Genomic DNA, 24,530 nt, shown 5'->3' on the forward strand with positions numbered 1-24,530 from the left:
TTCGTGATAGTTTATCAACGTGTAAAGTATGCACACGTTAAAAAAAACAAGGCAACTGGAAACATTTACCTACATAAATGTGTGTTGTTGTTTTTAAAAAAGAAATACTGAGTGAATACTGTGCTTCATCAAGTGAGTCTTAAATGTGGTAAGAGGTAATGCCACAATGAGTGTGTGGACCCTGAGTCTGGATTATTTGCATTGGGGAAGATAAAAATAAAATAAAATAACAATTGGTAAAACTCATTTTTCTAGTATTATTTTAGAAATTTGATTCCCGCTTTCCCCTTTCCCTTTCTGTGTCGATTCCTAATTTGTTTCTGGAACTATTTAAAATATTGACTGTCACATTTTGAAACTCTAGTCCAGAAAGTGGTAGCTAGGGGACTGCATGTGGTTTTACAGCAGTTTTAAGATTGCACCTATGAAATACAGCAGCAAAATGGGCAATTTCTTTGTCTCTTTTTTCTTGTTTTAAAAATAAGAATAGGAACAGGAAGCCTTTCAGAAGCAAATCCGTTTTGCTGCTTCTGCCTTTAAAATTGCCCCACATCTGAGATTCTGAAATCATGGAACTGGTTGTTTTAAGAGAACTCTCACTCAGATATTTACTGTTTTTTCTGGGTGTAAGACGCCCCCATGTATAAGACGTCTCTATGTTTCATGTAGCTTGTAGTAAACACACTACCAGCCATCACTGTGCAGAAACCATCTTCCTAGAGTGAGTAAGACAACAAGAACCAGAAATGCATCACAGGAACCTAGAGTGGCAATGTGATACAGGAAACAACTACAATAGAGAGGAATGATAGAGCGGCATATAAGATAGAGACTCATCTGGCATATGTGGCCTTCTCCTCTGCCTTCCCCTCCATTTTCAAGTAAATATTTTAAAGAAAAAGTAGTGTCTTATAAAGGGGTGGGTTCTGGCAGTCACTACCGCCGGTTCGCTCGTAGCTGCGCCACGTGCCCATGCATTGTACAATAAAAATAGTTACGTGTAGAAGCAAAAAAACAAGATAGCAGTGCCTATGGCGCCACCTGGAGAACCGGTTTGGGGGCTGCAGACCCAGGCCGCCAAACCACTACCAGTTCGGCTGAACAGATAGGAACCCACCACTGGTCTTATACACAGAAAAATACGGTACCATTCAACCTCAGACTAAAGGGCAGGACAGGAATTTAAGAAGCTAAACTTTAATCCCCCCCATTCTGTGGAATTGTCTTCCCAAATATATGCTTATTTCTCGGTTGTCTCCTGTCCTTTTTGTTGCATTGTTCTCATGTTGGAAGCGCCGAGGCACTTCCAGGTTGAAAGGATTAGCAGGTTGACATCTCATTGCCTGGAATACGTCCAGTTGGGGGCTCCTTTCATGTCCCCAGCAGGAGATGGAGCAAAGGATGGAGCTTACTCCATCCCATGACAGCACTGGGGCTTTGAACATGGGTTGTCAATCCCGCATCCTAACTGTGCGAGCCATGGTGTTCCTCATCCTTTTTGTGGTCTATGGGGATTAAATTCTAGACCAGGGCTTCCCAGTCTTAAGATATGTGGATTTCAACTCCCAGAATTCCCCTGTTGGCTAAACTGTTACATTCGTACCATTCTAAATGGCTGATAAATTTATTACTAATCTCTTTATAGAAACGGAATTAAATTATAGAAATGGGATTAAATTTCCACTATTGTATGTTATTTTGAAATTAAATCATTAAGATGTTCTTTTAGAGAGAATCTGTTTTGATCATTGCAAAATATTTTGATATTCAGCCATAAAAAAATAAGTTTTAATAATGCCACTAACTAATAATACATGCAATTTGTGTTTTGTTACTCCACAAACTGGTTTCATAGACGGATCAAAACAAATACTGACTTTTTTTCCTGATAATTAAAAGGCACACAAAAAATTGTCCAATATAAATTGCTCAGATGAAATTTCATTGTTTTCCTTTTTGTTTTCTCTCAGATCCTATAAAAACTGGTCAGGGCTATCTCTCCCTAAAAGCATATCGTCTGACACCTAAATTGATGGATATTTGCAAAGAGAAGGATTTTTCTCCAGAAGCGTAAGTGCAAAGAGGAAGTTCTGGATGTGGGTGGCAGATGGACTGTAGACATAAAATCATTTGTGGTAAAACTCTGTAAAACCTACATAGCAGGGGTGAGATTCAGCAGGTTCTGGAGAACCGATAGGAGAAATTTTGAGTAGTTCAGAGAACCGGCAAATACCATCTCTGGCTGGCCCCAGAGTGGGGTGAGAATGGAGATTTTGCAGTAACCTTCCCCTACCATACCCACTAAGCCACGCCCACAGAACTGGTAGTAAAAAAAATGAATTTCAATCACTGCTACATAGATATGGTATATGTTCTTTCCCAGTCCACTGCAAGTATTGAGAGCCTTCACAACTGATAGTGTAAAGTAGCAAAATTTGCTTCACCAAGAAAAGATTTGATACTCCTATCATTCCAGACACAGGGCAAGCACTTAAGGCAAATGAAATTGAGCAGAACAGACGGAAAATGCAAGACTTCAGTTCTTCACATAAAAATGTGAAGATCAAGAATCCTGGTTTTAGTTGTTTTACTTTGTGTGTGTGTGTGTGTGTGTGTGTGTGTGTGTGTGTGTGTGTGTAATTAAAACTTTTAGATATAAAGTGGCTTCTGATATTCTTCACAGCATTTATAAGTACAAATATATTTTAACCTCTCTCTCTCTGTTTTATCATATTACTCTTCTTTTTGGGGCGCGGTAGCTCAGTAGCTAAGACGCTGAACTTGTTGATCAGAAAGGTACGCAGTTCGGTGGTTCGAATTCCTAGCGCCACATAACGGAGTGAGCTCTCATTACTTGTCCCAGCTTCTCCCAACCTAGCAGTTTGAAAGCATGTAAAAATGCAAGTAGAAAAATAGGGACCACCTTTTGTGGGAAAGTAACAGCATTCCATGTGCCTTCAGCATTTAGTCATGCCGACCACATGACCACGGAGTCATCTTCAGACAGTGCTGGCTCTTCAGCTTTGAAATGGAGATGAGCACCACCCCCTAGAGTCAGGAACAACTAGCACATATGTGTGAGGGGAACCTTTAACTTTGCTCTTCTTTTTATAATCTATCCCATCTAATTATCAAAACCACAATTAATAAGTTTATTCTTTTTTTTTTCATGCCAAAAGTACACAAGAGGCTTCTAATCATCAATAAATTTAGATAATATATTTTCTGTAATCAGTGAAGTCAACTTATCATTTTCAGGAAAAGTTGTCAAGTTCACCAACCATTCCTCCATTCTGGAGAGTGTCAAATCTTTCCAACTTTACATATATAACAATCTCGCCACAGTAATCTTATATTCCATGGCTTTCCCATTGATCCTAAAAGGAGCTGTTTTACTTCTAAGTATTCCCTTTCATATAATGGTCCCTAGACTAATTTTTAACAAAACTAACAAGACCTAGGTAGGAGTTTGAAGACCACAATCTAGGTTGTAACCTTGAGTATCTATGGCCTAATTTACACAATGTGCTTAAAATTATTGAATACAACACAATGGTTTAGGGTAGTGATGGCAAACCTATGGCACGCGTGCTACAGGTAGCAGGCGGAGCCATTTGTCAGGGCACGCGAGGCACTGCCCTGTCAGCTGGCCAGCACGCATGTGCGTGCTGCCCAGCTAAGTTCACCCTTTTTAAAAGCAATTTTTCGCCCTCCCCAAACTCCAGAGGCTTTATAGGAGCCTGGGGAGGGCAAATATAGCCTCCTCTGCCTCCCTCCCCCCCCCCCGAGGCCCTTAGGAGGCTTCATGAACTTCCCTGAAGCCTCCAACGCGCAAAAAAACGGTCCTATGGGCAAACCGGAAGTTCGGGAAGGAACTTCCACTTTGCTCGGAGGGTCATTTTGACTGCTCCAGAGGCTTCAGGGAAGCCTCCTGAAGGTCCCTGAAGCCTCCGGAGGGCTTCCGGCGGGTGGGGGAGGCTGTTTTCGCCCTCCCCAGGCTCCTATAAAGCCTCTGGAGCCTGGGTGGGGGGGCAAAAAAAGCATGCAAAAAATGGGGGGGAGCATCTGTGGTGCACGCATGCGCACTGGGGTAGCGCATTGCCTTATGGGTGCGGCACGCCCGCACATGCCCCCCCCTGCGCTCCCCCCACTTACAGCACGCGAGCCAAAAAAAGTTCACCATTGCTGGTCTAGGGTCATACATCACACTAAAGAAGAGGTTTATACTCTGCTCTGGTCTGAAGGTGAAAATCGGTTTTTTTAAAACGGTTTTCTATGGGCTAACTTCAGAAAGCACTAAAGCAACACATCTCATTTATTTTGTGAGGTTTTGGTTTTTGTGCCTTTTGAATCAGGATTTTTTTTGACTAGTTCCTACAGTTTTCTTGATTTTTTCAGAATTTTAGAAATGGTTTGCCATTTGCTTCGGGCTCAGACAGAATGACTGGCCCAAGATCACCCAGATGGCTTCATGCCTATATCTTGGTTTATAGCCCAATGCCTTCACCACCACACCAAACTGGCTCTTTGATTTTTTTAATCTTTTATTGAAATTAAATGTAGGTAGTATGATAGCCGCATCAGGCTGATTTTGTTCGGGCTTCTTCAGAAGGTAAGTCACATCTAGTCAATAGTGGGATGGTAGAGTTTCAGGAAAATTTTAAGAGTGTAAAATATGGAAGTGAAGACAAATTACTACTGTATATTTTTTTCTTTTAATGACCCTATAATCCCTTGCATCGGGGTGGAGTTTGGGCGACTGAATGGAGCTGAGCATTTACTGGCTGGATGCCCTTTCTGACGCCTATGCAGAGCTCACAGCATATATTTTTTCTTTGTGCCCAGAGAAAGAAATATCTGCTGCTACCTAGGATATTGTATATGTCAGTGTTCCAAATATCATCCAAAATTAAATCAGAGTCCAAGGCAGAACTTTCCTCAAACTTCCAATTTATTAAGAGAGACATGTTGGCACATCTGTGGAAAACCTGAATCTGAAAGCTTCCTGGCTTTTCCACCCAGTTGAAAGTTCAGGATCTTGCCCCACACCCACAAGTCCATCACATGGTCCAATCTTCCACTGCCATGGTGGCATTTCCACCCATCTAGTTCCAGTCAGGTGGAGAGGTACGGAGACAAAGAATGACCTTGGGCTTCCATAAAGGAATGTTTTATTTTGACAACAGCACATTCTACTCCTTACTATTCCCCCTCCCAATTACCCCACTAATGAAACAGCATAGTAAAATAATAGAAAGTGTGGCATGCCAAAGATCCTAAAAGGAATATGACTGCAGGCCTGACAGTATAATTGCATGAAAGGGTGTCTTGAAGTCATTGAGGGTTGAGACTTGTATAATACAATTATTCCCTAGCTTAGCGTTTCCTGTTTATATGACATTATTGGTTACAATTTTAGAACATGTTTTAGAGAACTGTAAAGGCTGCATGCTTTCACCTGAGGTAGTGCACCTCTGAATTAAATTGTAAATCCTATTTTGAAAACCACCATGAACAAGTTAGCATAATACCCCAAACGAACAATAGTATGCTTAGCTGGGTGTGTAAATCTAGTCTCTGATTTTGAAAATACTGAAACTACTGTTCCATAGCCTAATCTCTTATGTAGTCTTCAAAATGAAGACTACATGAATTGCCTTCCATTTTCAGCAAATTGTTTCTGTGGGTACCAGAGCAAAAAAAAAACACCAAGTGTCTTTTAAATGACAAGAATTGCCACACTTGTTCTAGCTGCAGAACAAAACTATCTTAAGGCTACATTTTGGGCAAATATTGATTGACCTTTTAAAATGTGCTTTAGAGCCACAGCTCTGTAAATCTGTTGTATCAGAACTAGTGGGATTTTCCTCTGAATGTCTTTTAAAGTGTGTTTCATCTTGATTTGCCAGGACACAGCTTTTGACATGAACATTAACAAAATTGAATTGAACTCTAGTCCAGAGCAATGATGGAATTTTCCCCCTAAATTGCTTGAGCCCAAAGCACTGTTCCTCCTCCGATCATCTCTAGTCAACCAAGGGCACCTTATTATATAGATTGGTCACTTTCATGACTCAAGAATAAGAACAGAGGAGATCCAGGGGACCTAGAAAACATTGAATATATTTAGTATAAGAAAAAATGTTTTAAGATTGTATAATGTGACAGGTCCTCATTGTTTAAAAGGATCTTGGACCACCCCCTCCAAAAAAAGAAAAGAAAAAAGATTGTCCTGTCCTCAAGATGTATGAGCAATTGATGTATCTCCCTCCAAGAGAAGGTGAAGAATACTGACATTTCATGAGATTTACAGAGATACCAGATTGTGTTTATTTTACACTAGCTAGATACCCATGCTCCACTATGAAACTATATGATTGGGCTCCTCTCCTCTCACCTTCTCTCCCTCAGACTTTCTCCACGGAAGCTTCTCCTATCTTATCCCCTTCTCTCCCTCAGGCTGGCTCCATTCATCTTCTCCTTTCCCCTTCTCTCCCTCAGGCTTGTCCCACAGAGGCCTCTCCTCTCCTTTTTAGTGACCCTTGGCAGTCTGGATAAAATCAAGGTTTATGAGCCAGTACTCATAGTTAAGAGTCACATTCTTGTAAAATGATAGTCAATGGCTATCTGTTCGTTTGGAACTGCAATAGACTCTGGAGTTTCCTTCTGAAAAAAATAATATATGATACTATGGGCAATGAAGATGTGAAAAGCTTCTAAGAATGCATTTAGTTAAACCAGCCTTCTTTGCATTCAGGTTGATGTCAATCATAGCAGACACACTTGTGTCTAAGGGACAAGATTAGCTGGACACATTCTACATTTCTTCCTGTGTTTTATAACCACAAGTATCAAATCATTAAAGAGAACTTTAGAACGCCAGAATGTATGGTTCACATAACTAGGTTAATAGCTTGTTTTTTGAATGTCCAGTTGAAGGATAAAGTTGAAGTAAGATATCAAAATTATGACATCTCCATCTCTAGAAGATGTTGATATCCTTCACATTACAAGTGGTAGCTAGAGAAAAAAATTAGGTATTCATTGGAGTATATTTGATTAGTGACATAGATATAAAGTTTTAAAGGTAAAGGTTCCCCTCGCACATATGTGCTAGTCATTCCTGACTCTAGGGGGTGGTGCTCATCTCCATTTAAAAGCCGAAGAGCCAGCGCTGTCTGAAGATGTCTCTGTGGTCATGTGGCTGGCATGACTAAATGCCGAAGGCGCACAGAACGCTGTTACCTTCCCACCAAAGGTGATTCTTATTTTTCTACTTGCATTTTTACATGCTTTCAAACTGCTAGGTTGGCAGAAGCTGGGACAAGTAACGGGAGCTCACTCTGTTACACGGCGCTAGGGATTCGAACTGCTGAACTGTCAACCTTCTGATCGACAGGTTCAACGTCTTAGCCACTGAGCCCCTGCGTCCCTTTTAGATGGATGGGAGGAGATGGATAGGATTAATTAAGCCACCAGGGTTCCCCCGTCCAATTGTTACTGACTTAAGGGGGCAGTGCTCAACTCCAGTTCTCTGAGAGACATTTACAACATCATGAGAACAGCATGAAAATAGGGAACCAGTGGTGGTATTCTATCATTTTGGATCAGTTCACCCAAACCGGTAGCAGAAATTGCGAGTGGCCCCGCCCACCTGCCCCAGCTCTATGGCATCCATTTTAGGTCCCTCTTTCGCCAAAAGCGCATGCACGGATGGCTGAGGGCATGCGTGGAGGTGGCACGTGCACTCACATTTGTGAACCAGTAGGGAAGATAAGTGAATACCACCTTTGTATGGAACACAGTAATGTTTCCTGCCCAAGCAGTAACTATTTATCTATTTGCATTGGATGCTTTCGACCTGCTAGCAAATAAATTCTGGATTTCACAAGCTATTTTCTAGGATTTTCATCAGTGGTTTTTCCTATAACATTTTTTTGTAGCAATATTGAGAAAGTTTGGGGAAAAATAAATTGTCAATGGCATGGTTTCTTTCTAAAATTGCAGACAAAAAGAGAGAAGCTTTCTCCAAATGATCCTTTCTTTTCTCTTTTGCCGTTTGCTTTTTTTTTTCTTAAGTCTTTAGCTTTTCAATTTTGTTTAAAAATAAAAAGAAATCCTTGGGTAATGCTCAGACTAGGAAAGAAGGGGACAGTCTGTTGGGTTTGGAGGTGGACAGGGTGCTATGTAAATATTTATGTCACAATTTGGAGAAGGAAGTGTTGGTTCCATCTTTTGAAAAGCTGCAAAATTCATCAGCTAGTATTTGAGAAGGGAAAACATATTTAGATAGGGAGCAGCAAGGACAATAATTGGATTTCCTTTTAAAACTAAGGACTTCAAGTCCCCAAGGTTGAGAAACATTGCTGTAGGCACTAGCGGTAGGATTCATTTTTTTAAAATTACCAGTTCTATGGGCATGGCTTGGTGGACATGGCTTGGTAGGCATGGCAGGGGAAGGATACTGTAAAATCTCCATTCCCTCCTGATCAGATGGGACTCGAAGACAGAGAATACATGGGGCGGGGCCAATCAGCGGTGGTGTTTACCGGTTCTCCAAACTACTCAAAATTTCTGCTACCGGTTCTGGTCAGAACCTGCTGAATACCACCCCTGGTAGGCACCTATCGGAAACTGTGATTTTTCTGTCCTTCTGCATTATCACTGTCTACAACGTCTCAGGCTCAACGTCTCCAAATATGGTTGATTCTAGAAAATCTAGTCAATATGGTTGCTGAGTCTATTAACAGCCTATTTCCCAAGGTTAAGTCCTAACATTTCTGGAGGACATCAGCCTGGAGAAGTCTGGTTTCACAGAAAGGTTTCCTTGCTCTTCTCTAGTGGAAGAATTAAAGTTAGAATTATGCAACTAGATGCCCAACAGGACTTTTCAGTACCCGCATATTTCTCTCTCTCCCTCTCCCTCTCCCTCCCTCCCTCTCTCTCTCCCTCCCTCCCTCTCTCTCTCTCTCTCTTTCTCTCTCTCTCTTTCTCTCTCTCTCTCCCTCCCTCCCTCCCACCCACCCACCCTCTCTCTGTCTCTCTCTCCCTCTATCTCTCTCTCTCCCTCCCTCCCTCCCTCCTCTCTCTCTCTCTGTACTGCAAATAGTTATTTTCTTCAAGGGGGCTGAGAACAACTTAAATACTCTAGCATGCCTAATTTAATTCTAGCTTAATGAAGAGAAGGACTAGGGGAGATATGATAGCAGTGTTCCAATATCTCAGGAGCTGCCACAGAAAAGAGGGAGTCAAACTATTCTCCAAGGCACCTGAGGGTAGAACAAGAAGCAATGGGTGGAAACTAATCAAGGAGGGAAGCAACTTAGAACTAAGGAGAAATTTTCTGACAATTACAACAATTAATCAGTGGAATAACTTGCCTCCAGAAGTTGTGAATGCTCCAACACTGGACGTTTTAAAGAAGATGTTGGATAACCCTTTGTCTGAAGTGGTATAGGGTTTCCTGCCTAAGAAGGGGGTTGGACTAGAAGACCAACAAGGTCCCTTCCAACTCTGCTATTCTATTCTATACTCTGCTGCCCCCCCCCCCCAATCCATAGAACTTGAGTTTTTTAATTGGATTGTGGCTACGAAGAACAGATAGCAATAGCAATAGCAGTAGACTTATATACCGCTTCATAGGCCTTTCAGGCCTCTCTAAGCGGTTTACAGAGAGTCAGCATATTGCCCCCAACAATCTGGGTCCTCATTTTACCCACTTCGGAAGGATGGAAGGCTGAGTCAACCCTGAGCCGGTGAGATTTGAACCGCTGACCTGCTGATCTAGCAGTAGCCTGCAGTGCTGCATTTAACCACTGCGCCACCTTGGCTCATGGAATGCATGGAAGCCTTTAAAACTCGCCTATTGATTTAAATTATACATGAAAACATGGTAAAAAGAAACAATGAAGGACCGTTAGGTACTCTGCAGTGTACCGACGTTGAAAATCCAAGAATCCCATTCTGTATTGATCTAATTCCCAGAACAGATGACATCATAATATGGTTGCCTGGTTTTGATTTAGCATGTCCAGTCATTATGGTTTGTAAACAGTAATTTATAGTTTACCATGCCATTGAACCCAGCCAGTATGGGTTACTTTAATGGCTAGAATGTTGCATGAATCTAGCCAATATTCTTTTGTCAAAGGACAACTGCCAGGATTATGCCTCTATTTTTTATATGCTGATTTGAAGCACGTAGGACTTCCCAAAAAATATTGTTGTAGTATTTTCCCAATGCACTTTCTAATTCATAAATAATTATTTAAAAGTAACTGGCTTAGCAAACTTGCCTGGAGAAAGGCCAAGTTCAAATTCATGCTCTGAAAGGCGTGCGTGTGTGTCTGTGTCTGTGTTTGTGTATCTCTGTGTGTCTGTAGGTTGATACTTTTTTTGTACAGAAGCAAACCAATGATGTATTTGGCAATAGTGGAGTTCTTTACTGAAGGAGTTCAGAAATGAAGGCAGCACCACTGTGGTGGAATTTTTAAGGCATGAGGGTTCTGTGTGCGCATACATAAACTGTGTTTCCCCAAAAATATTACCTACTCAGAAGGTAAAGTCCTAGCTTGATTTGTACATGTGTGCCCAATATAAGCCATATCCTCAAAATAAGCCCTAATTAAGACCCCGCCCACCACAGGGTGCATAGGTAAAAATTCAGCTAGGATGGGGATGTGGGGATGGAGCTGCCCTGCTACTTACTTTAGATAGTTGCAGCCAGGCCTTGCACACCTCGGCCCATTTCTTTTGCTGCAGCAGGCAAGGCTTTCCTGAAGGTCTCTGTAGCCGATAACAGAGGTACAGATCGATCCGGAGCTGTGCAATCGGCTGCAGAGACCTTCAGGAAAGCCTTGCTGGACGAAGAAGTTCCTGAAGGCCTCTGATAGGGAAAAAGAGGTGTGGGGGGGGGGCGACACACGCAAGTGAGGTGAGTCAGTGGACGACATTCCCCCCAAAATAAGACCTGGTGCCTTTTTTGGTGGCCAAAAAAAGACAGGGTCTTATTTTCGAGGACACACACACACAATAGATGATGGTAGGTAGGTAGGTAGGTAGGTAGGTAGGTAGGTAGGTAGGTAGGTAGGTAGGTAGGTAGGTAGATAGATAGATGATAGATGGATGGATGGATGGATGGATGGATGGATAGATGATAGACAGACAGACAAGACAGATGATATATATATATATGATAGATAGATGATAGATAGATAGATGATAGATAGATAGATAGATAGATAGATAGATAGATAGATAGATAGATAGATAGATAGATAGATAGATAGATAGATAGATAGATAGATGATAGATAGATAGATGACAGACACACTCACTCACTCAATCACTCCTGCCTCGACTGGTTCCTGCAGTTTTATTTGCAAAGTTTTTTGGAAGTGGTTTTCCATTGCCTCCTTCTTGGGGCTGAGAGAGAGGGACTTGCTCAAGGACTGGCCTAAGGCCGAACTAAAATTCACAGTCCCCCCAGTTTCTAGCCTAAGGTCTTAACTACTATCCCAAAATACCTCTAATTTACCATTGACCATATTGACAGTGACTGTCACCTCCAGCATGCCAAGGACACCAATGTTTCTGTATATTGTTAGGATGACTTAGTGACAGACATGTTGCTTGTCCGCCAATATTATATTTTTGTAAGAGAACCTCAGTTTAAAAGGAACCCCAAAGTTCTCTAGATCTTGATATGATAATTGCTTCTTGACTCTTCAAATTGGTAACCCAAGTCTGTTTATTCTGTTTTCCCATAAAAATATTACAAGTTTGTGGAATAAATCAGATTTCCCTCCAGGCTCTTTGTCTCCCATGCCTTCCAAAAATTTATCCTCCACAATTGGAAGAATGGAGCAATGTAGTCTCTGCAATGAGAAGCTGAGAAATTTGCTTGTTTCTGATGTAGCTGTAAGAAATATATGTGTGCTTTTCATTTCAGGTTGAAAAAAGCAGGAATTGCCTTTGAAAACATGTTTGAGGAAGTCCCCATTAACATCAAGAACTCCTACCTGATCAATGTTCTTCTTTGGGAGCTGGAAAAGAAGTCAGCCGTTGTAAACAGACATGAGTTGCTCAGTCTCGCAAGCAAGTACGTGCTGATTTGAAATCAAAATGCAGCCTGTGCTTCTAGACTTCAGTTGAAATCATTGCAGAAATGAGAAGACAATCAATTTAGAAATGTCATCATTTTCAATTAGTAAGAAATTGACGGAAAATATAGCTAGATCAGTGATGGCTAACCTTTTCCCAACGCCCCGTGCATGTGCGAGCGGCCCCCATATGTGCACCCTGTGCATGTGCGCAATCCCTGGCAAGCCCCATGCATGTATGTGCAGGCACCCGCATGCGCCCTGCCCTCCCCACCTATGTGCATCCCCCTATATATGCCTTTCTCCCAGCATGCACGTGTGCCCTGCATGCGCCATGCCCCTTTGTGGCCCTACACATGTGCCCTGCCCCCACAAATGTGCACATCACCTACATGCATATGTGCCCCCCTCATGCGCCCCACATGCATGCGGAGCAGAGACCTGAAGACCACTTGGCTGGCAGGAGGCACACGCATGCATGCACAGCTGAGCTGGGGCAACGGCTCGCATTCACACAGATAGGGTGCTGCATATCACCTCTGGCATGCATGCCATACGTTCTCCATCACAGGGCTAGATGCTTGGAGAATTTCACCAGGTTATTGCAAAAAGAGAAGCATTTGGACTATGTTTTCCATCAGTTTCATATAAATCACAGAGGGAATTGTCATCTAACTCTTCCAGAGGATAGCATATTGGCAGACGCCAGTTTGACTTCAGTTTGATTTAAAAGATACGGGTAGGGCATCACTTAGGATTTTCAAGTTCAAGACGGCCTTTGTATCTGAAAGAATTATGCACAAAATGATTCAACCTACATCTTAGCCTGCGGTTTCTCTATTTTCCATTTTTATTAATTGTGCCTATTCTTTTCAACATATTTATTTTTCTTCAGATTGACCCAGATTGCTTCAATGTTTGTCCTACCACTTCGGTAGGAGAATGGTTAAAATGCTTTTTTTTTTTAGATCTCAGGCTTTCAGATCAATTTCTGTATAAGAGATCTTTTCACTGGGAATACTTTTCTTGCCTTTTTTGATATTCCTAAAACAAGATGTGAAGAATATCCTTTGGCAACTTTCTACAACTTTATGTGTCCAAATATGATGGACTTCCAATTAGATATTCACTCAAACAGCCTGCCATTGGCTGTGCTAACTGTAGTTTATGAGAAAATCCAATAGATATAATGGACACTAGTGTGAGGAAGACTGTTTTACAGAAGGAATATTATATAATTAACACTCACAAGAGACCCCAATATTATAAACATGTTGCTTGCCTTAAGTTCCATTCTAGAACAGTAATGGCTGTGCTTGTAAATTCTTAGCTAATACTTCTTCAAATTATCAGTCAATAATCATAGATTATTTCTAGATTTAATCATGCATAAGTTACAATGTCAGATCAATCTAACTTAACATCTGGATGATTTGGGACACCATTCCAATATATATCTCCTGTTTATTGGTATTTTGAATTTGTCCAATAACACGTGTTCTCTTCAGTTGCTTATATTTTAAAAAGAGCACAATCAATTGAAATTATAAGTAACATAAGAAACAGACATATTAAAAACATTCCACAAAAGTAAGTCCCAATTTGTCTGTGAAATCTAATATACTGAATTGCAAATATAAATGAATCGGTACTGGAAAAAGTCTGTCTCAGAAGAATTTTTTTTCCAAATCATAGCTGCCCTAACCGGAAAAACTTTCTCTTCTTGTGGTACTCAAGTATCCTTATTGCTCTCTGATCTTGGCTGTTTTCTTGAAGACGTCTCCTTACTCAAACTAGGTAACATCATCAATGCTGATGATGTTATGTACTTTGGGTGATGAAACGCCTGCAAAAAAATCAACCAAGCTCAGAGAAGAAACACCATGGACTCCTCATTTCAACCCCGAGCTACAAACATTCTCCTTTTATTAGCACCCACTCTATTTTGTTCTAAGAAGACTTCCTTCAGAAAGGCCTGTAATGCTGCACAATGTTCCCTTTGACACTTTATTTAAAAAAAAAAAACTACCGTATTTTTCAGAGTATGACACACCTTTTTTCCCTCAAAAAAAGAGGCTGAAAATCTGGGTGCATCTTATACACTGAATACAGATTTTTTTGGCTCCTGAACACTCCCCCCCCCTCCTTTCACCAAAATGGCCCTGCATAGCCTTTAGGAGCCTTGCAGAGTACTCCTGGGGACTGGGGAGGGCAGAAAAGAGCGAAAAATGGGCTGTTTTTTTGCTCATTTTGGGGGGGGTTATTTTGTGTATTTTTCTCATTTTCACTGCCCAAAACCTTTCAGCTCCCAGTTCAGCAACCTTAACCTAGAATAAAGTCAACATGAAGATAATAATTTCTATAATGTTTTCAGCAGGACAGATAATCATGTTCTTCAGTTTATCAAAAAAAAATTTTTTTTCAGGCTGGTTCTTAAATTTTCAACATCTAATGTATCATTTTCTGCTTGTTTTATTTTTTTTTCAATCTTCCAAGTCCTAGTGGACGCACAAACTGAAATAATATAAAACAGTTATGCTGATACAAAATAGAATCTTGGATTAAGTTTTTGGGGTTTTGAAACATTTTGTTCATTTAGTTTCATCATTCCCCTGCTAAATAACTATTTTCAAATAGGAGAGATGGAGGGGAACTCAATGGGGCAGGTGGCAGAAAGCTTTTCCTGCTCCCACTGTTTTTTCCCCACCTGTTATTGTTCTTTTTATTTATATCCTGCCTTTGATATTTTTATATAATAATTCAAAGCTGTGACTATTCTTAATATTCTTTCCTTCTCCCATTTTCCCCACAACAACCACTCTCTGAGATGGGGTGGGCTGAGAGTGACTGGTCAAGGTCACCCAGCCATTTTTCATGCCTAAGGTGGAACTAGAATTCACAGTCTCCCAGTTTCTAGCCTGGTGCCTTAACCACTAGACATAAGGAAGTATCTCTAAAACAATGATCCAGTGAGACACAGATTGTCTAGTATGAACATTGCCTTTGGACATATATGGACAATAGTCTGAGATGTGTTATATTAGAGACAGGTCTTCATAACATGAATAAGGTAGTGGTGTTTGTACCGGTTTCTGAAACTAATAATTGGTGTACTGTATTAGCTAGAATGGAGATTGACCATTTTAGTGACATGAAACTTTCATTCTCAACTCCTACTCATTACAACAAGAGATATATAGACAATAGGTACCAGCTCAGTGAAGAAAATAGAGACAGATTGTGGGTTCATAAGGCAGATTCAGCTCAATTTGATCAGCGTACACCATTGTCTTTTTACAGACTTAGTTCCATGTCTTCATCAGAGTATGTCCTTGTCTGTTTCAGCAACCATCTTAGCAAAACCCTACAACTATTGATGGACCGAGTGGATGAAATGAGTCAAGATATTGTAAAATACAACACCTACCTAAGGAATACCAGCAAGCAGCAACAGCAAAAGCACCAAGTAAGATTTTTGCGACAGGCCACCTGTCGAAATGTTTGATAGTGAATCAGTTCATGATGGGATTTTGATAGTGAGATTCAAATTGGCAGGAACATTTTTAAAAAAAATTACATTGCCTAAATATACAAGCCAGTTTAGAAAGCCGCTTTTTCTGTTTTGGGCATTTATTACATGGAGAACATGGGCTTTCCTGCTGTGTGATCCTTGACTTATTGGTATAAATCTGCAGAGACAAATTTATGAAACGATTTTAAAGATGGAAAAACTGACTCGAAGGGAAATCAGGGAAGGTTACCTAGTAGTTCTTGCTCAACTTCTAATGGCTGTGGTTGGGTTTCATGCACTATTGCTGGCCCTGCTCATTTTATTTAGCTCTACAGTTGAATACAAGCACAAGCAATTTGGGGGGGGGGATTTCCTGTTTGATATGAAATATAAAAATACATTTTATGGATGTCTTTTCTCCCTTCTTGTTCTCTTTCCTTCTCCACTTCTCCCTGTCACCTTCCCATTTCTTTCCACTTTTCATTCTCTCTGACATACAAAGGTTTATGCTCTTATTCCCTCATATTTTCTAAATCTGGATGCATTTTGTGTTCTGCTATCAAGCAGCAAAATGTCACCAGACATTTCTTTATTCACCAGCCAGAAGTGTAACAAAATCTGTACTGCTGAAGCTTTAAATGTTTGCCATTTAAGGGGGGGACAGGCAAGACAGAGAATAAAATCTGCTCTTTTGCCTGTCTCCATACCTCATAATAATACGTAACTCCCTCTTAAAAATGAGAATATTGAGAATATTTGCAGACTGCTTTCTTTCTTTTACTAATCTCAAACGGTATTGAAAGTGAAGCTGCGTTCATTTTAAATTAATGTTATGACCTACCTACTCTGCTCTTCTTTTTCTCCTTGTACCCTTTCTGATTTTGTACATAAAAAGCTGAAATAGTAAATCAATCGTTGAAATTGTCTTAACATAGTTTCTGCTAACGTCATAGCTCCATCATGTCACAAACTTAAGATAATAGGTGAGGTTTGCACAAGTAAGCTAAGCTAACCCATCTACTTTCCAAGCATTAATGTGTGACTACATCATGAGGCCTTTGACTGATTTACTTACACACCTTGTACAAATCACATATTTAGTCCCTATGGCTATTAAGATGTGAAGATTTTGGGGAGCTTAATGAAGAGTAAGAGTGGACAGTTTTCTATTAAACGCTCAAAAGTGACAACATTTTGATGGAGGAGAGAGCTGCAGTAGGCAGGATGTGATGCCAAGTGATTAGGATTGCATCACATACTATGCTAAGCCCACTTTAGAAGACAGGCTATAATTTTCACGATTTCTCCTTCCAAGTAGTTTTTCAAACTATGTCAGTTTCTCTTAAGAAGAAATTATTTGCCAGGCATTCAGTTTAAGGTTTGGAATCTTCCCACATTCTCCCCTTTTAAGTCTGAGCCCGTCCATTTTTCTATGAGCAATTAAAGATCTGTGGGTCACAGTAGGGCTTGTAATAGTGGCTTTAGGTTGCACAGTATTAAAAGGAGATGGGTGGATTAAAGTATATTTTGCCTTCCTAAGGAATATAACTCTGCATTTTGAAATCCAGATGTGGTATATAAAATATAATATTGCCTTTGTTGAACTCAGGACCCTTGTAGGCCTGAAATAAAGAGGTTAAATGCAGTCTTCTCTTATTGACCGTCTAAATGACAGTCTAAACAGTGGTGGGATTCAAATTTTTCACTACTGGTTCTGTGGGTGTGGCTTGGTACATGTGGCATGGCTTGGTGGGTGTGGCAGGGGAAGGATACTGCAAAATCCTCATTCCCTCCCCACCCCACTAACCTGCTTTTCAGCTCCATTCTCCTGTTCAGGGCAACAAAAGAAGATCAGCTGGGAGGCAGTGGGGGCGGGGCCAGCCTATTTGCAAGTCTCCGAACTGGCAAATAGACTGGCCTATTAGGGTCTTGCCTGGAACCGGCTGACCATCTCAGCCTGCTGAGCCTCCAGGACCTGGTACCTGGCCTTGTACTCCCGCAGGTCTTCCCTCTGCTTGGAAAACCTATGCTCGTAGTCCTCGGTGAGGTGCTTCTGCTGAGCCTCCTTCTTGGTCCGATCCAATTTGAACTGAGCCAGCTGTTTTGCCAGTTCTTTCTCATGGTGGCTGCTTAGCTCCATCAACTGCTTCCTGTTGGGGCCCTAAGCAGCCTGGGCAGTCAGGTGAGGAGTGGCTGGGAGGGGAGGGGCAAGTAGAGGCCGCCGAGGCACCCCTCCAAGTGAGTGACATCGAATTGGCCACGCCCACCCAGTCACATGACCACTAGCCACGCCCACCCAGCTGGTCATTAGGCAGATGATATTAGTGATCCGCGGGTTTTAAAATCATGAATTTAGTGATCCCTGAAGTCCGAAAGGTTGGTTACCCGTGATTCAGATGATTTCCAAGGAATGGCCTTTGGATCAAAGGATTGAGCTCTTGTGTGTCTTTAGTACCAGCAGAGACGTCAGCAAGAAAACCTACAGCGCCAGAGTAGAGGAGAACCTCCCCTTCCTGAGGAAGACTTGAACAAACTCTTCAAGCCGCCACAGCCTCCTCCCAGGATGGACTCCCTTTTGATTGCAGGTAATGATCTAGGGGGAAAATCCATCACTTTTTATATCTCTGCTGCTTGTTTTCAGCGTGATGTGGAAGCAAGTAAAATGGATGACCCTGTTCTGGTTTCGCTGTGACTTTTAAACTTCATTTTTAGGTATTTTAAGGTTTTGCTGCTGCTTTGAACTTCACCTTCAGGTATTTTAAGGAAGTACTTTAAATCAGGCATAATGTTGAACAGCAAAATCTTGCTGTTTGGATTCAGGTTGGTATTAAGTGTTGGTCCTAAAGTTGGATTTGTTGTGTATCTATGTTATTTCATTTATACCCCAACACAAGCAACATGCAAACAGCTTCTTGAAGAATCTGGGAGATCTAGATCTTTATTTCTGCGAATTGACTACATCCTGTATCTTCAATCTGTGTCCCAGAACTATAAAATCTTCATAAGTGGCAAATTCAGATTTCCTGCCCTTTTTTTCCTGGAACTATGGAAAAAGCACAAAAGCAAAAAGGAATATACACTATGAAGTTAAGACACAGTGAAAAGGAAGTATTGACAATGATTTTGTCCAATCTAACACCCACCAAATTCCCAATTAACCTGCTAGCTGGGAATTCTGGAAATTATAGTTTAATGTATTGGGAAGGCACCATGTTGAGAGAAGGCTGGACTAGAGAAATGTTTTTGTGATAAAGCATGGTTAAAAAAAATCCTGGTGTTCCTGTTTTTGGTTCCTTGTGCCAGGGTAATTTAGGAGCCGAAGATTATGTGTGGATTACAAAATTTCAAATATAATTTAACATTCCCTGAAAACGGAGCTCTTCAAATCATTTTAGATGGATAAAGGTAAAGGTTCCCCTAGCACATATATGCTAATCGTTCCCAACTCTAGGGGGTAGTGCTCATCTCCGTTTCGAAGCTAAAGAGCCAGCGCTGTCCGAAGACATCTGCATGGTCATGTAGCCGGCATGACTCAATGCCGAAGACGCACAGAACACTGTTACCTTCCCACCAAAAGCGGTCCCTGTTTTTCTACTTGCACTTTTACATGCTTTCGAGTTGCTAGGTTGGCAGAAGCTGGGACAGATAACAAGAGCTCACTCCTTTACACAGCACAAGGGATTCGAACCTCTGAACTGCCCACCTTTCTGATCGACAGGCTCCTTTTTAAATGGATAGGATGCTATAAAATATGTGGAACTGTATAAATATTAGCCTCCTTGGCTATCTGCAAATAGGTATGTCTTGAATTCTGATCGTTCTCTGGCTACCAAGTATTTTTTGAAAGGGAAACCCCCAGTTAAACTTTTTTTCGTTTTTTTCAATTATGTTTCCATTAATTTCTGCTTTAATGTATTATACTTCAGTTAGGAGAAAGGACAATTGATTTATATTTCAACAGCCCTCCGCCAATTTATTTTCTTTTTAGAAGTCGGGGGGGGGGGGAACTAAAAGCCTTCACTTTTTTTTTAATTCATGCAGAATTAAGCTGTGGATCAAAGCTGAAATGTAGCTGGTTTTGTCTCGGAGGCGTTTTAAAAACTTTTTGAAGTGGAACGTGGAAATGAAAATGTATTGGTCCGCTAAGCAATTTTAATTTTGATAATCTGGCTTTCTCTTTTTGCTCTTCCTGATTAGTAGAGGAAATAAATTATAAGCGTAAACTATGTACAAAAAGAGGGGGCTGGGGCAAGGTGACACTTTTTTGATTTGTGTAGCACTTCAGACAAACCCTTCACAGACGGCTGACTTGAAAAATTGCTAATAACATGAGGTAGCTAACAAAAACATGACCCATAAAATTTCAGCTGGCTGAGCAAAGCAGCATTGTTAGAGACAGAGCAGAAGAGAGTGTGTGTATATACAATCAGTACCGTAGTACTGTTTCTATTCCTATTTTAGTCCTCTTTTTCCAGTTATTTCACTTATTTATTAAGTTATTCCACTTTATAGGATTTATCTGTCATAAAATTTCAGAAGTGGATTTCTGAAAAAACTTCTAAAATTTAGTTTGAGTCATATAAGCTGTATGCAATATGCAAGTTCCTAAAACTAAAAAGGAATTCACTAAATTTTGTGCTGATATAATCCGTGGCCTGCATGAGTAAACCTAATTTTATTTTTGTATCGTTCAGAATGCAAAATCAAACCAACTTTCCCAATTTAATCAGAAGAATGAAAAAGATCGCTCCATATTTGTTCAGATAAGGCCTTTTTCAAACCAATTTGGGGAAAGCTGTTGGTAATTGGGTCCATTTTTTAAATCTCATCAAGAACTCGAGTCAGATTTTGCCTGATTCACAAATGCTTATTAGCTACTTAGAGGTGGGAAGAAGGAAAGACTATATAAGCGATTGGGCAGTGGAAAGACTGTTGAAGGATCCTATATTTCAACATCTTTGTCCTGACAACCTGCAAACTAGTGTCACACTGAAGTAGGATTTTGTAACTTTGGGGAGCCTGAGAAACTGTCCTTGGTGGGGGCCAATGGTGGGATTCAAATAATTTAACCAGTTCTCTGCCCTAATGACTGGCTGGGTGGGCATGGTCAGGGGGTGTGACAGGTAGCACTTGGCCTCTTACACGCCCCCAGGAGCAAAAATGGGCCATGGAGGACAATGCACCCCCCTCCTTGCACCAAATTTTGGGCCTAGTACGCTTCCCTGCAGCCTCGTGGGAGCAAAAGCTGGCTGGGGGGGGGCTGTGCTGCATACACCCTGTGCCCCTTTTTGCGCTTAGTAGGCATCCCTGCACTTACCTGGGGGCCAAAAGTAAAATGGATTTACAATTTGTCCTCAACTTACTATCGTTTATTTAGCAACAATTTGAAGTTATAATGGCACTGGAAAAAAAAACTATTTACTGTATGGCCAGTCTCAAACTTCTGACATTCACAACATCCCCACAGATTAAAATTTGGGATCTTGACAACCGGCATATATTTATGATGGCTGCACCATCCTGGAGTCATGTGATTGCTGTCCGCAGCCTTCCCAGCCCGCTTCTCACAAACAAAGTGAATGAGGGAAGGATCACCACATGATCCGCTTAACAGCCATGATAAAAAAAGATCATAAAATTGGGTGCGATTCACTTGCTTAGTTGTGAAAATTCCATCACAATTGTGGTTGTAAGTCGAAGATAACCTAAGCATGGCTCAAACTCATCTTGCCTGGATGATTACTCTTTCTTTAATAATTTCCTCATTCTGTCCCATAATGGTTTAAAATTCGCTAGCAACATTTGGAGGGTTGCTTAAAAAAACTAAGCCTTTTTTTGAGTAAAAATGCTTCAGTTTATATATTTTAGTGCCAAAGGGTAACAAAATGGCTAGGTTCATACAACTCACTAGGTCAGTGTTTCTCAACCTTGGCAACTTGAAGATGTCTGGACTTCAACTTCCAGAATTCCCCAGCCAGCGAATGTTGAGGTTGAGAAACACTGCACTAGGTTCTGTTAATTAGGGATTGGGTAGCTGGAACTTGTGGTAACCTGGCTGTTTTGTTAGCAATATGAACTGTTTGTGAATCAGTCATATTATCAAATTGAACAAATATGAATTAGTTCAGTTATGTCAGGGTAGTGATTTAAAAACTGATCAGTTGATGCAATGATGTAATAATGGGAATGAATTGGCAAGGGTTTTGGCTGTTATTCCTTTAAGAACCTATATACTGTATTTTTCGGACTATAAGACGCACCAAGATTCGAAGAGGTAAGTAAGAAAAAATAGGTTTTTGTCCTCCCCGGCTCTCAGGGCGGGGGGAAGGCAAACATGCCCCTATTTTTCATCAAAACGGGGGCATTTTCCCCTTCCCCCAGCACTGCTGAAGCCTGCAGAGCGCTTTGGGGGGGTGGGGGAAGGCAAAACCACCCCCATTTTGGTGAAAAGTGGCCCATTTTTTGCCCGTTTTTCACCAAAATGGGAGCATTTTCCCTTCCCCCAGCCCTGCTGAAGCCTGCAGAGTGCTTCTGAGGTGAGGGGGAAAGCAAAACACCCCAGTTTTTGCAAAAAACGGCCCATTTTTTGCCCATTTTTCACAAAAAATGGGATGCGGGGGTAGGGCTTCAGGAGGCCAAAAATGGCTGTATTCGGTGTATAAGACACACCAACATTTCCACGCTCTTTTAGGAGGGGGGAGGGAAGGTGTGTCTTATACTCTGAAAAATACAAGAATAACAAGAGGCCCTGTTGGGGTGTCTCTCTCTCTCGCTGTGTGTTCTTCCCTTCTGTAATTTACTGATTGATTGACTTCTGCCTATAGTATGTGTTCTGACCCCGTCCTCCGTCCAGTAACAAAAGCCGAGACACGCTTAATGAGAATGTCCTTTAATAGCAAGACCAGACTCTCGTTGGCTGAAAGCCAAGTAAACAAACAGATAAGGACCTTGGCAGCAAGTCCGACAAACCTTGACAGCAATTCAGAAAAACTGGCAGCAATCCAGCCTGCCAAGTTAGTTTCTCTTTAGTTAAAGCATTGACTTCTGCAAGAAGGGAGTGGCACAAGCAGTCTTTTTTATAGTCTGGAGCCATCAGCCTAATGACCATCAGCTGAGTGTAATTGCCCCCTGTAATTACGTAATTGTTCTTGACGCCGAGTAGCTCTTCGACGGCGTGCATCCCGGAACAACTCACTGTTGGTTTCTGGATTACTTTCCCTTGTCTCCTCTCCACTGATCCAAGGCTCAGGCGCCACCTGGTGGCCAACCAGTCTCTCTGTGCCCTGCTCAGAGTCGGAACCCTGTCCAGGGTCCTCCAGGGCTGACTCATAGGGCCCCTTGCTGTCGGAGTCTGGTGGCAGCTCCAACGGCTCCTGCTGGGCCACAACAAGTATGTATGTATAGTATATATTCTTTTGTAGATCAAATCACTATTTCTTACAAACCTCTGTTTGCTGTTATTGCTCCTGGGTTCACACACATAGTAAAGCTGTGCACACTCTGACAAGTTATATACAGTTTACTCATGGTGTATTGTATGAGCTCTGATCAACGTGAAGAAAATGGAATCAGAAACTATGTTGTTTAGATGGGAAGTTTTATATTAAAATATTTGATTTTGCATTAAAGTATTTTTTTTTTCTCTCTCTCTCCCCATCTCTTTTCTTCGTAGGTCAAATTAATAGTTACAGCCGGAACATCAAGGAATTCACAGCTCAGAATCTGGGCAAGCTTTTCTTGGCTCAGTCACTTCAAGAACACAACAATTAAGGAGGAAAATAAAGTGCTTTTTTTTCCTTGCCTACCAAGAGTGCAGATACTTGGAATCGAAGCACATTTTTACTTTCATTCCACATTGTAAAATGAACCGTGAATTAAACTCTTGTGTGTTTTGAGTAGAATTCTTCTTCTTCTTCTAACAGGGGGGCAAAAAAGTATAATAAAAGATGGAAAACTTTTTAGCGTGTGTTTATTGACTTCCAGATAGCTATCTCTAGATTGTTATTTTCAAATGCCAACTTGCATATGAGTGTTTGATAGAACAGATCACTCCTTCATAAGACCTTAAATTGCCATTTCAAATGAGGGGAGAAAAAGGCTTCTCCACACAGATTTTGTTTTTAAATACACACAATGCGGAGCCTCTTCAAAGAATTAATCCGTTGAGACTAAATCACATTTCTCAAGTTGCCTTTTAAAAATCCATCGAAAGTTTGTCCTTAAATGGCTGGTTGAAATTATATTTTCCCATAGCAGTGGGCAGGGACAAAACCATTGTACTACCAAGGAAGATTGCCCAATTGAGTCTTTCTGTCTCTTGTATAGTTTAAAATTATTTTCAAACCATGACAATGTTTCAAAGGTGACTGGCTGCTTTGATAATGAATAGTTCCAGTCAGGAGATTCTGCAGTTACATTATCATTCTGATCATGTTTGAGTTTCTTCCGAGATGGGAGGTTGTGAATAAATATGGAGATTTACGCTTAGCACTTTTGCCAGCTCTCTCCTAAAACTTTTTTTTTTAAAAAATGAATCAGATAAATGGCAAAAGATGTATTTGAACATCTGAGAATCTTTCCTTGGGCAAAATCTTCCCAAATGATTCAGGTGACAAATTAGCAAAAATGAATGGACTAGACAGGGCGTATCTAACTTGCTCATAAACACTTCAGCAAAAGTTCCAGAAAGAATGGTCTCCCATTGCATCACAGGTAGTCCTCAGCCTATGACCCCAGTTGAGTCCAAAATTTCCATTGCTAAGCGATACTGTTCTTAAGTAAATTTTGCCCCATTTTACAACCTTTCTTGCCACAGTTGTTAAACGAATCACTGCCATTGTGAAATTAGTCCCACAGGGTTGTTAAGCGAATCTGGCTTCCCCGTTGACTGTGCTTGTCAGAAGGTTACAAAAGGTGAT

General features: G+C 41.0%; 1 protein-coding gene across 1 annotated transcript in view; it reads left to right on the plus strand.

Annotated features, from left to right (window-relative positions):
• Positions 1-23,569, plus strand: part of EIF3H (eukaryotic translation initiation factor 3 subunit H) — an 82,144-nt gene extending 58,575 nt beyond the window's left edge. Inside the window, exons 4-8 of the mRNA XM_087706762.1 lie at positions 1,971-2,070; positions 11,951-12,100; positions 15,447-15,567; positions 18,065-18,197; positions 23,285-23,569. Coding sequence (XP_087562888.1) covers positions 1,971-2,070; positions 11,951-12,100; positions 15,447-15,567; positions 18,065-18,197; positions 23,285-23,382 — 602 coding nt within the window. The 3' untranslated portion in view covers positions 23,383-23,569. The remainder of the gene's footprint in view (positions 1-1,970; positions 2,071-11,950; positions 12,101-15,446; positions 15,568-18,064; positions 18,198-23,284) is intronic.
• Positions 23,570-24,530: the final 961 nt, after the last annotated feature.

The sequence above is a fragment of the Thamnophis sirtalis genome, unplaced genomic scaffold (genome assembly GCF_051295495.1).
Source record: "Thamnophis sirtalis isolate CommonGarterSnake01/CBP01778 unplaced genomic scaffold, rThaSir2_p1.2 scaffold_2, whole genome shotgun sequence".
NCBI classification, from domain to species: Eukaryota; Metazoa; Chordata; class Lepidosauria; order Squamata; family Natricidae; genus Thamnophis; species Thamnophis sirtalis.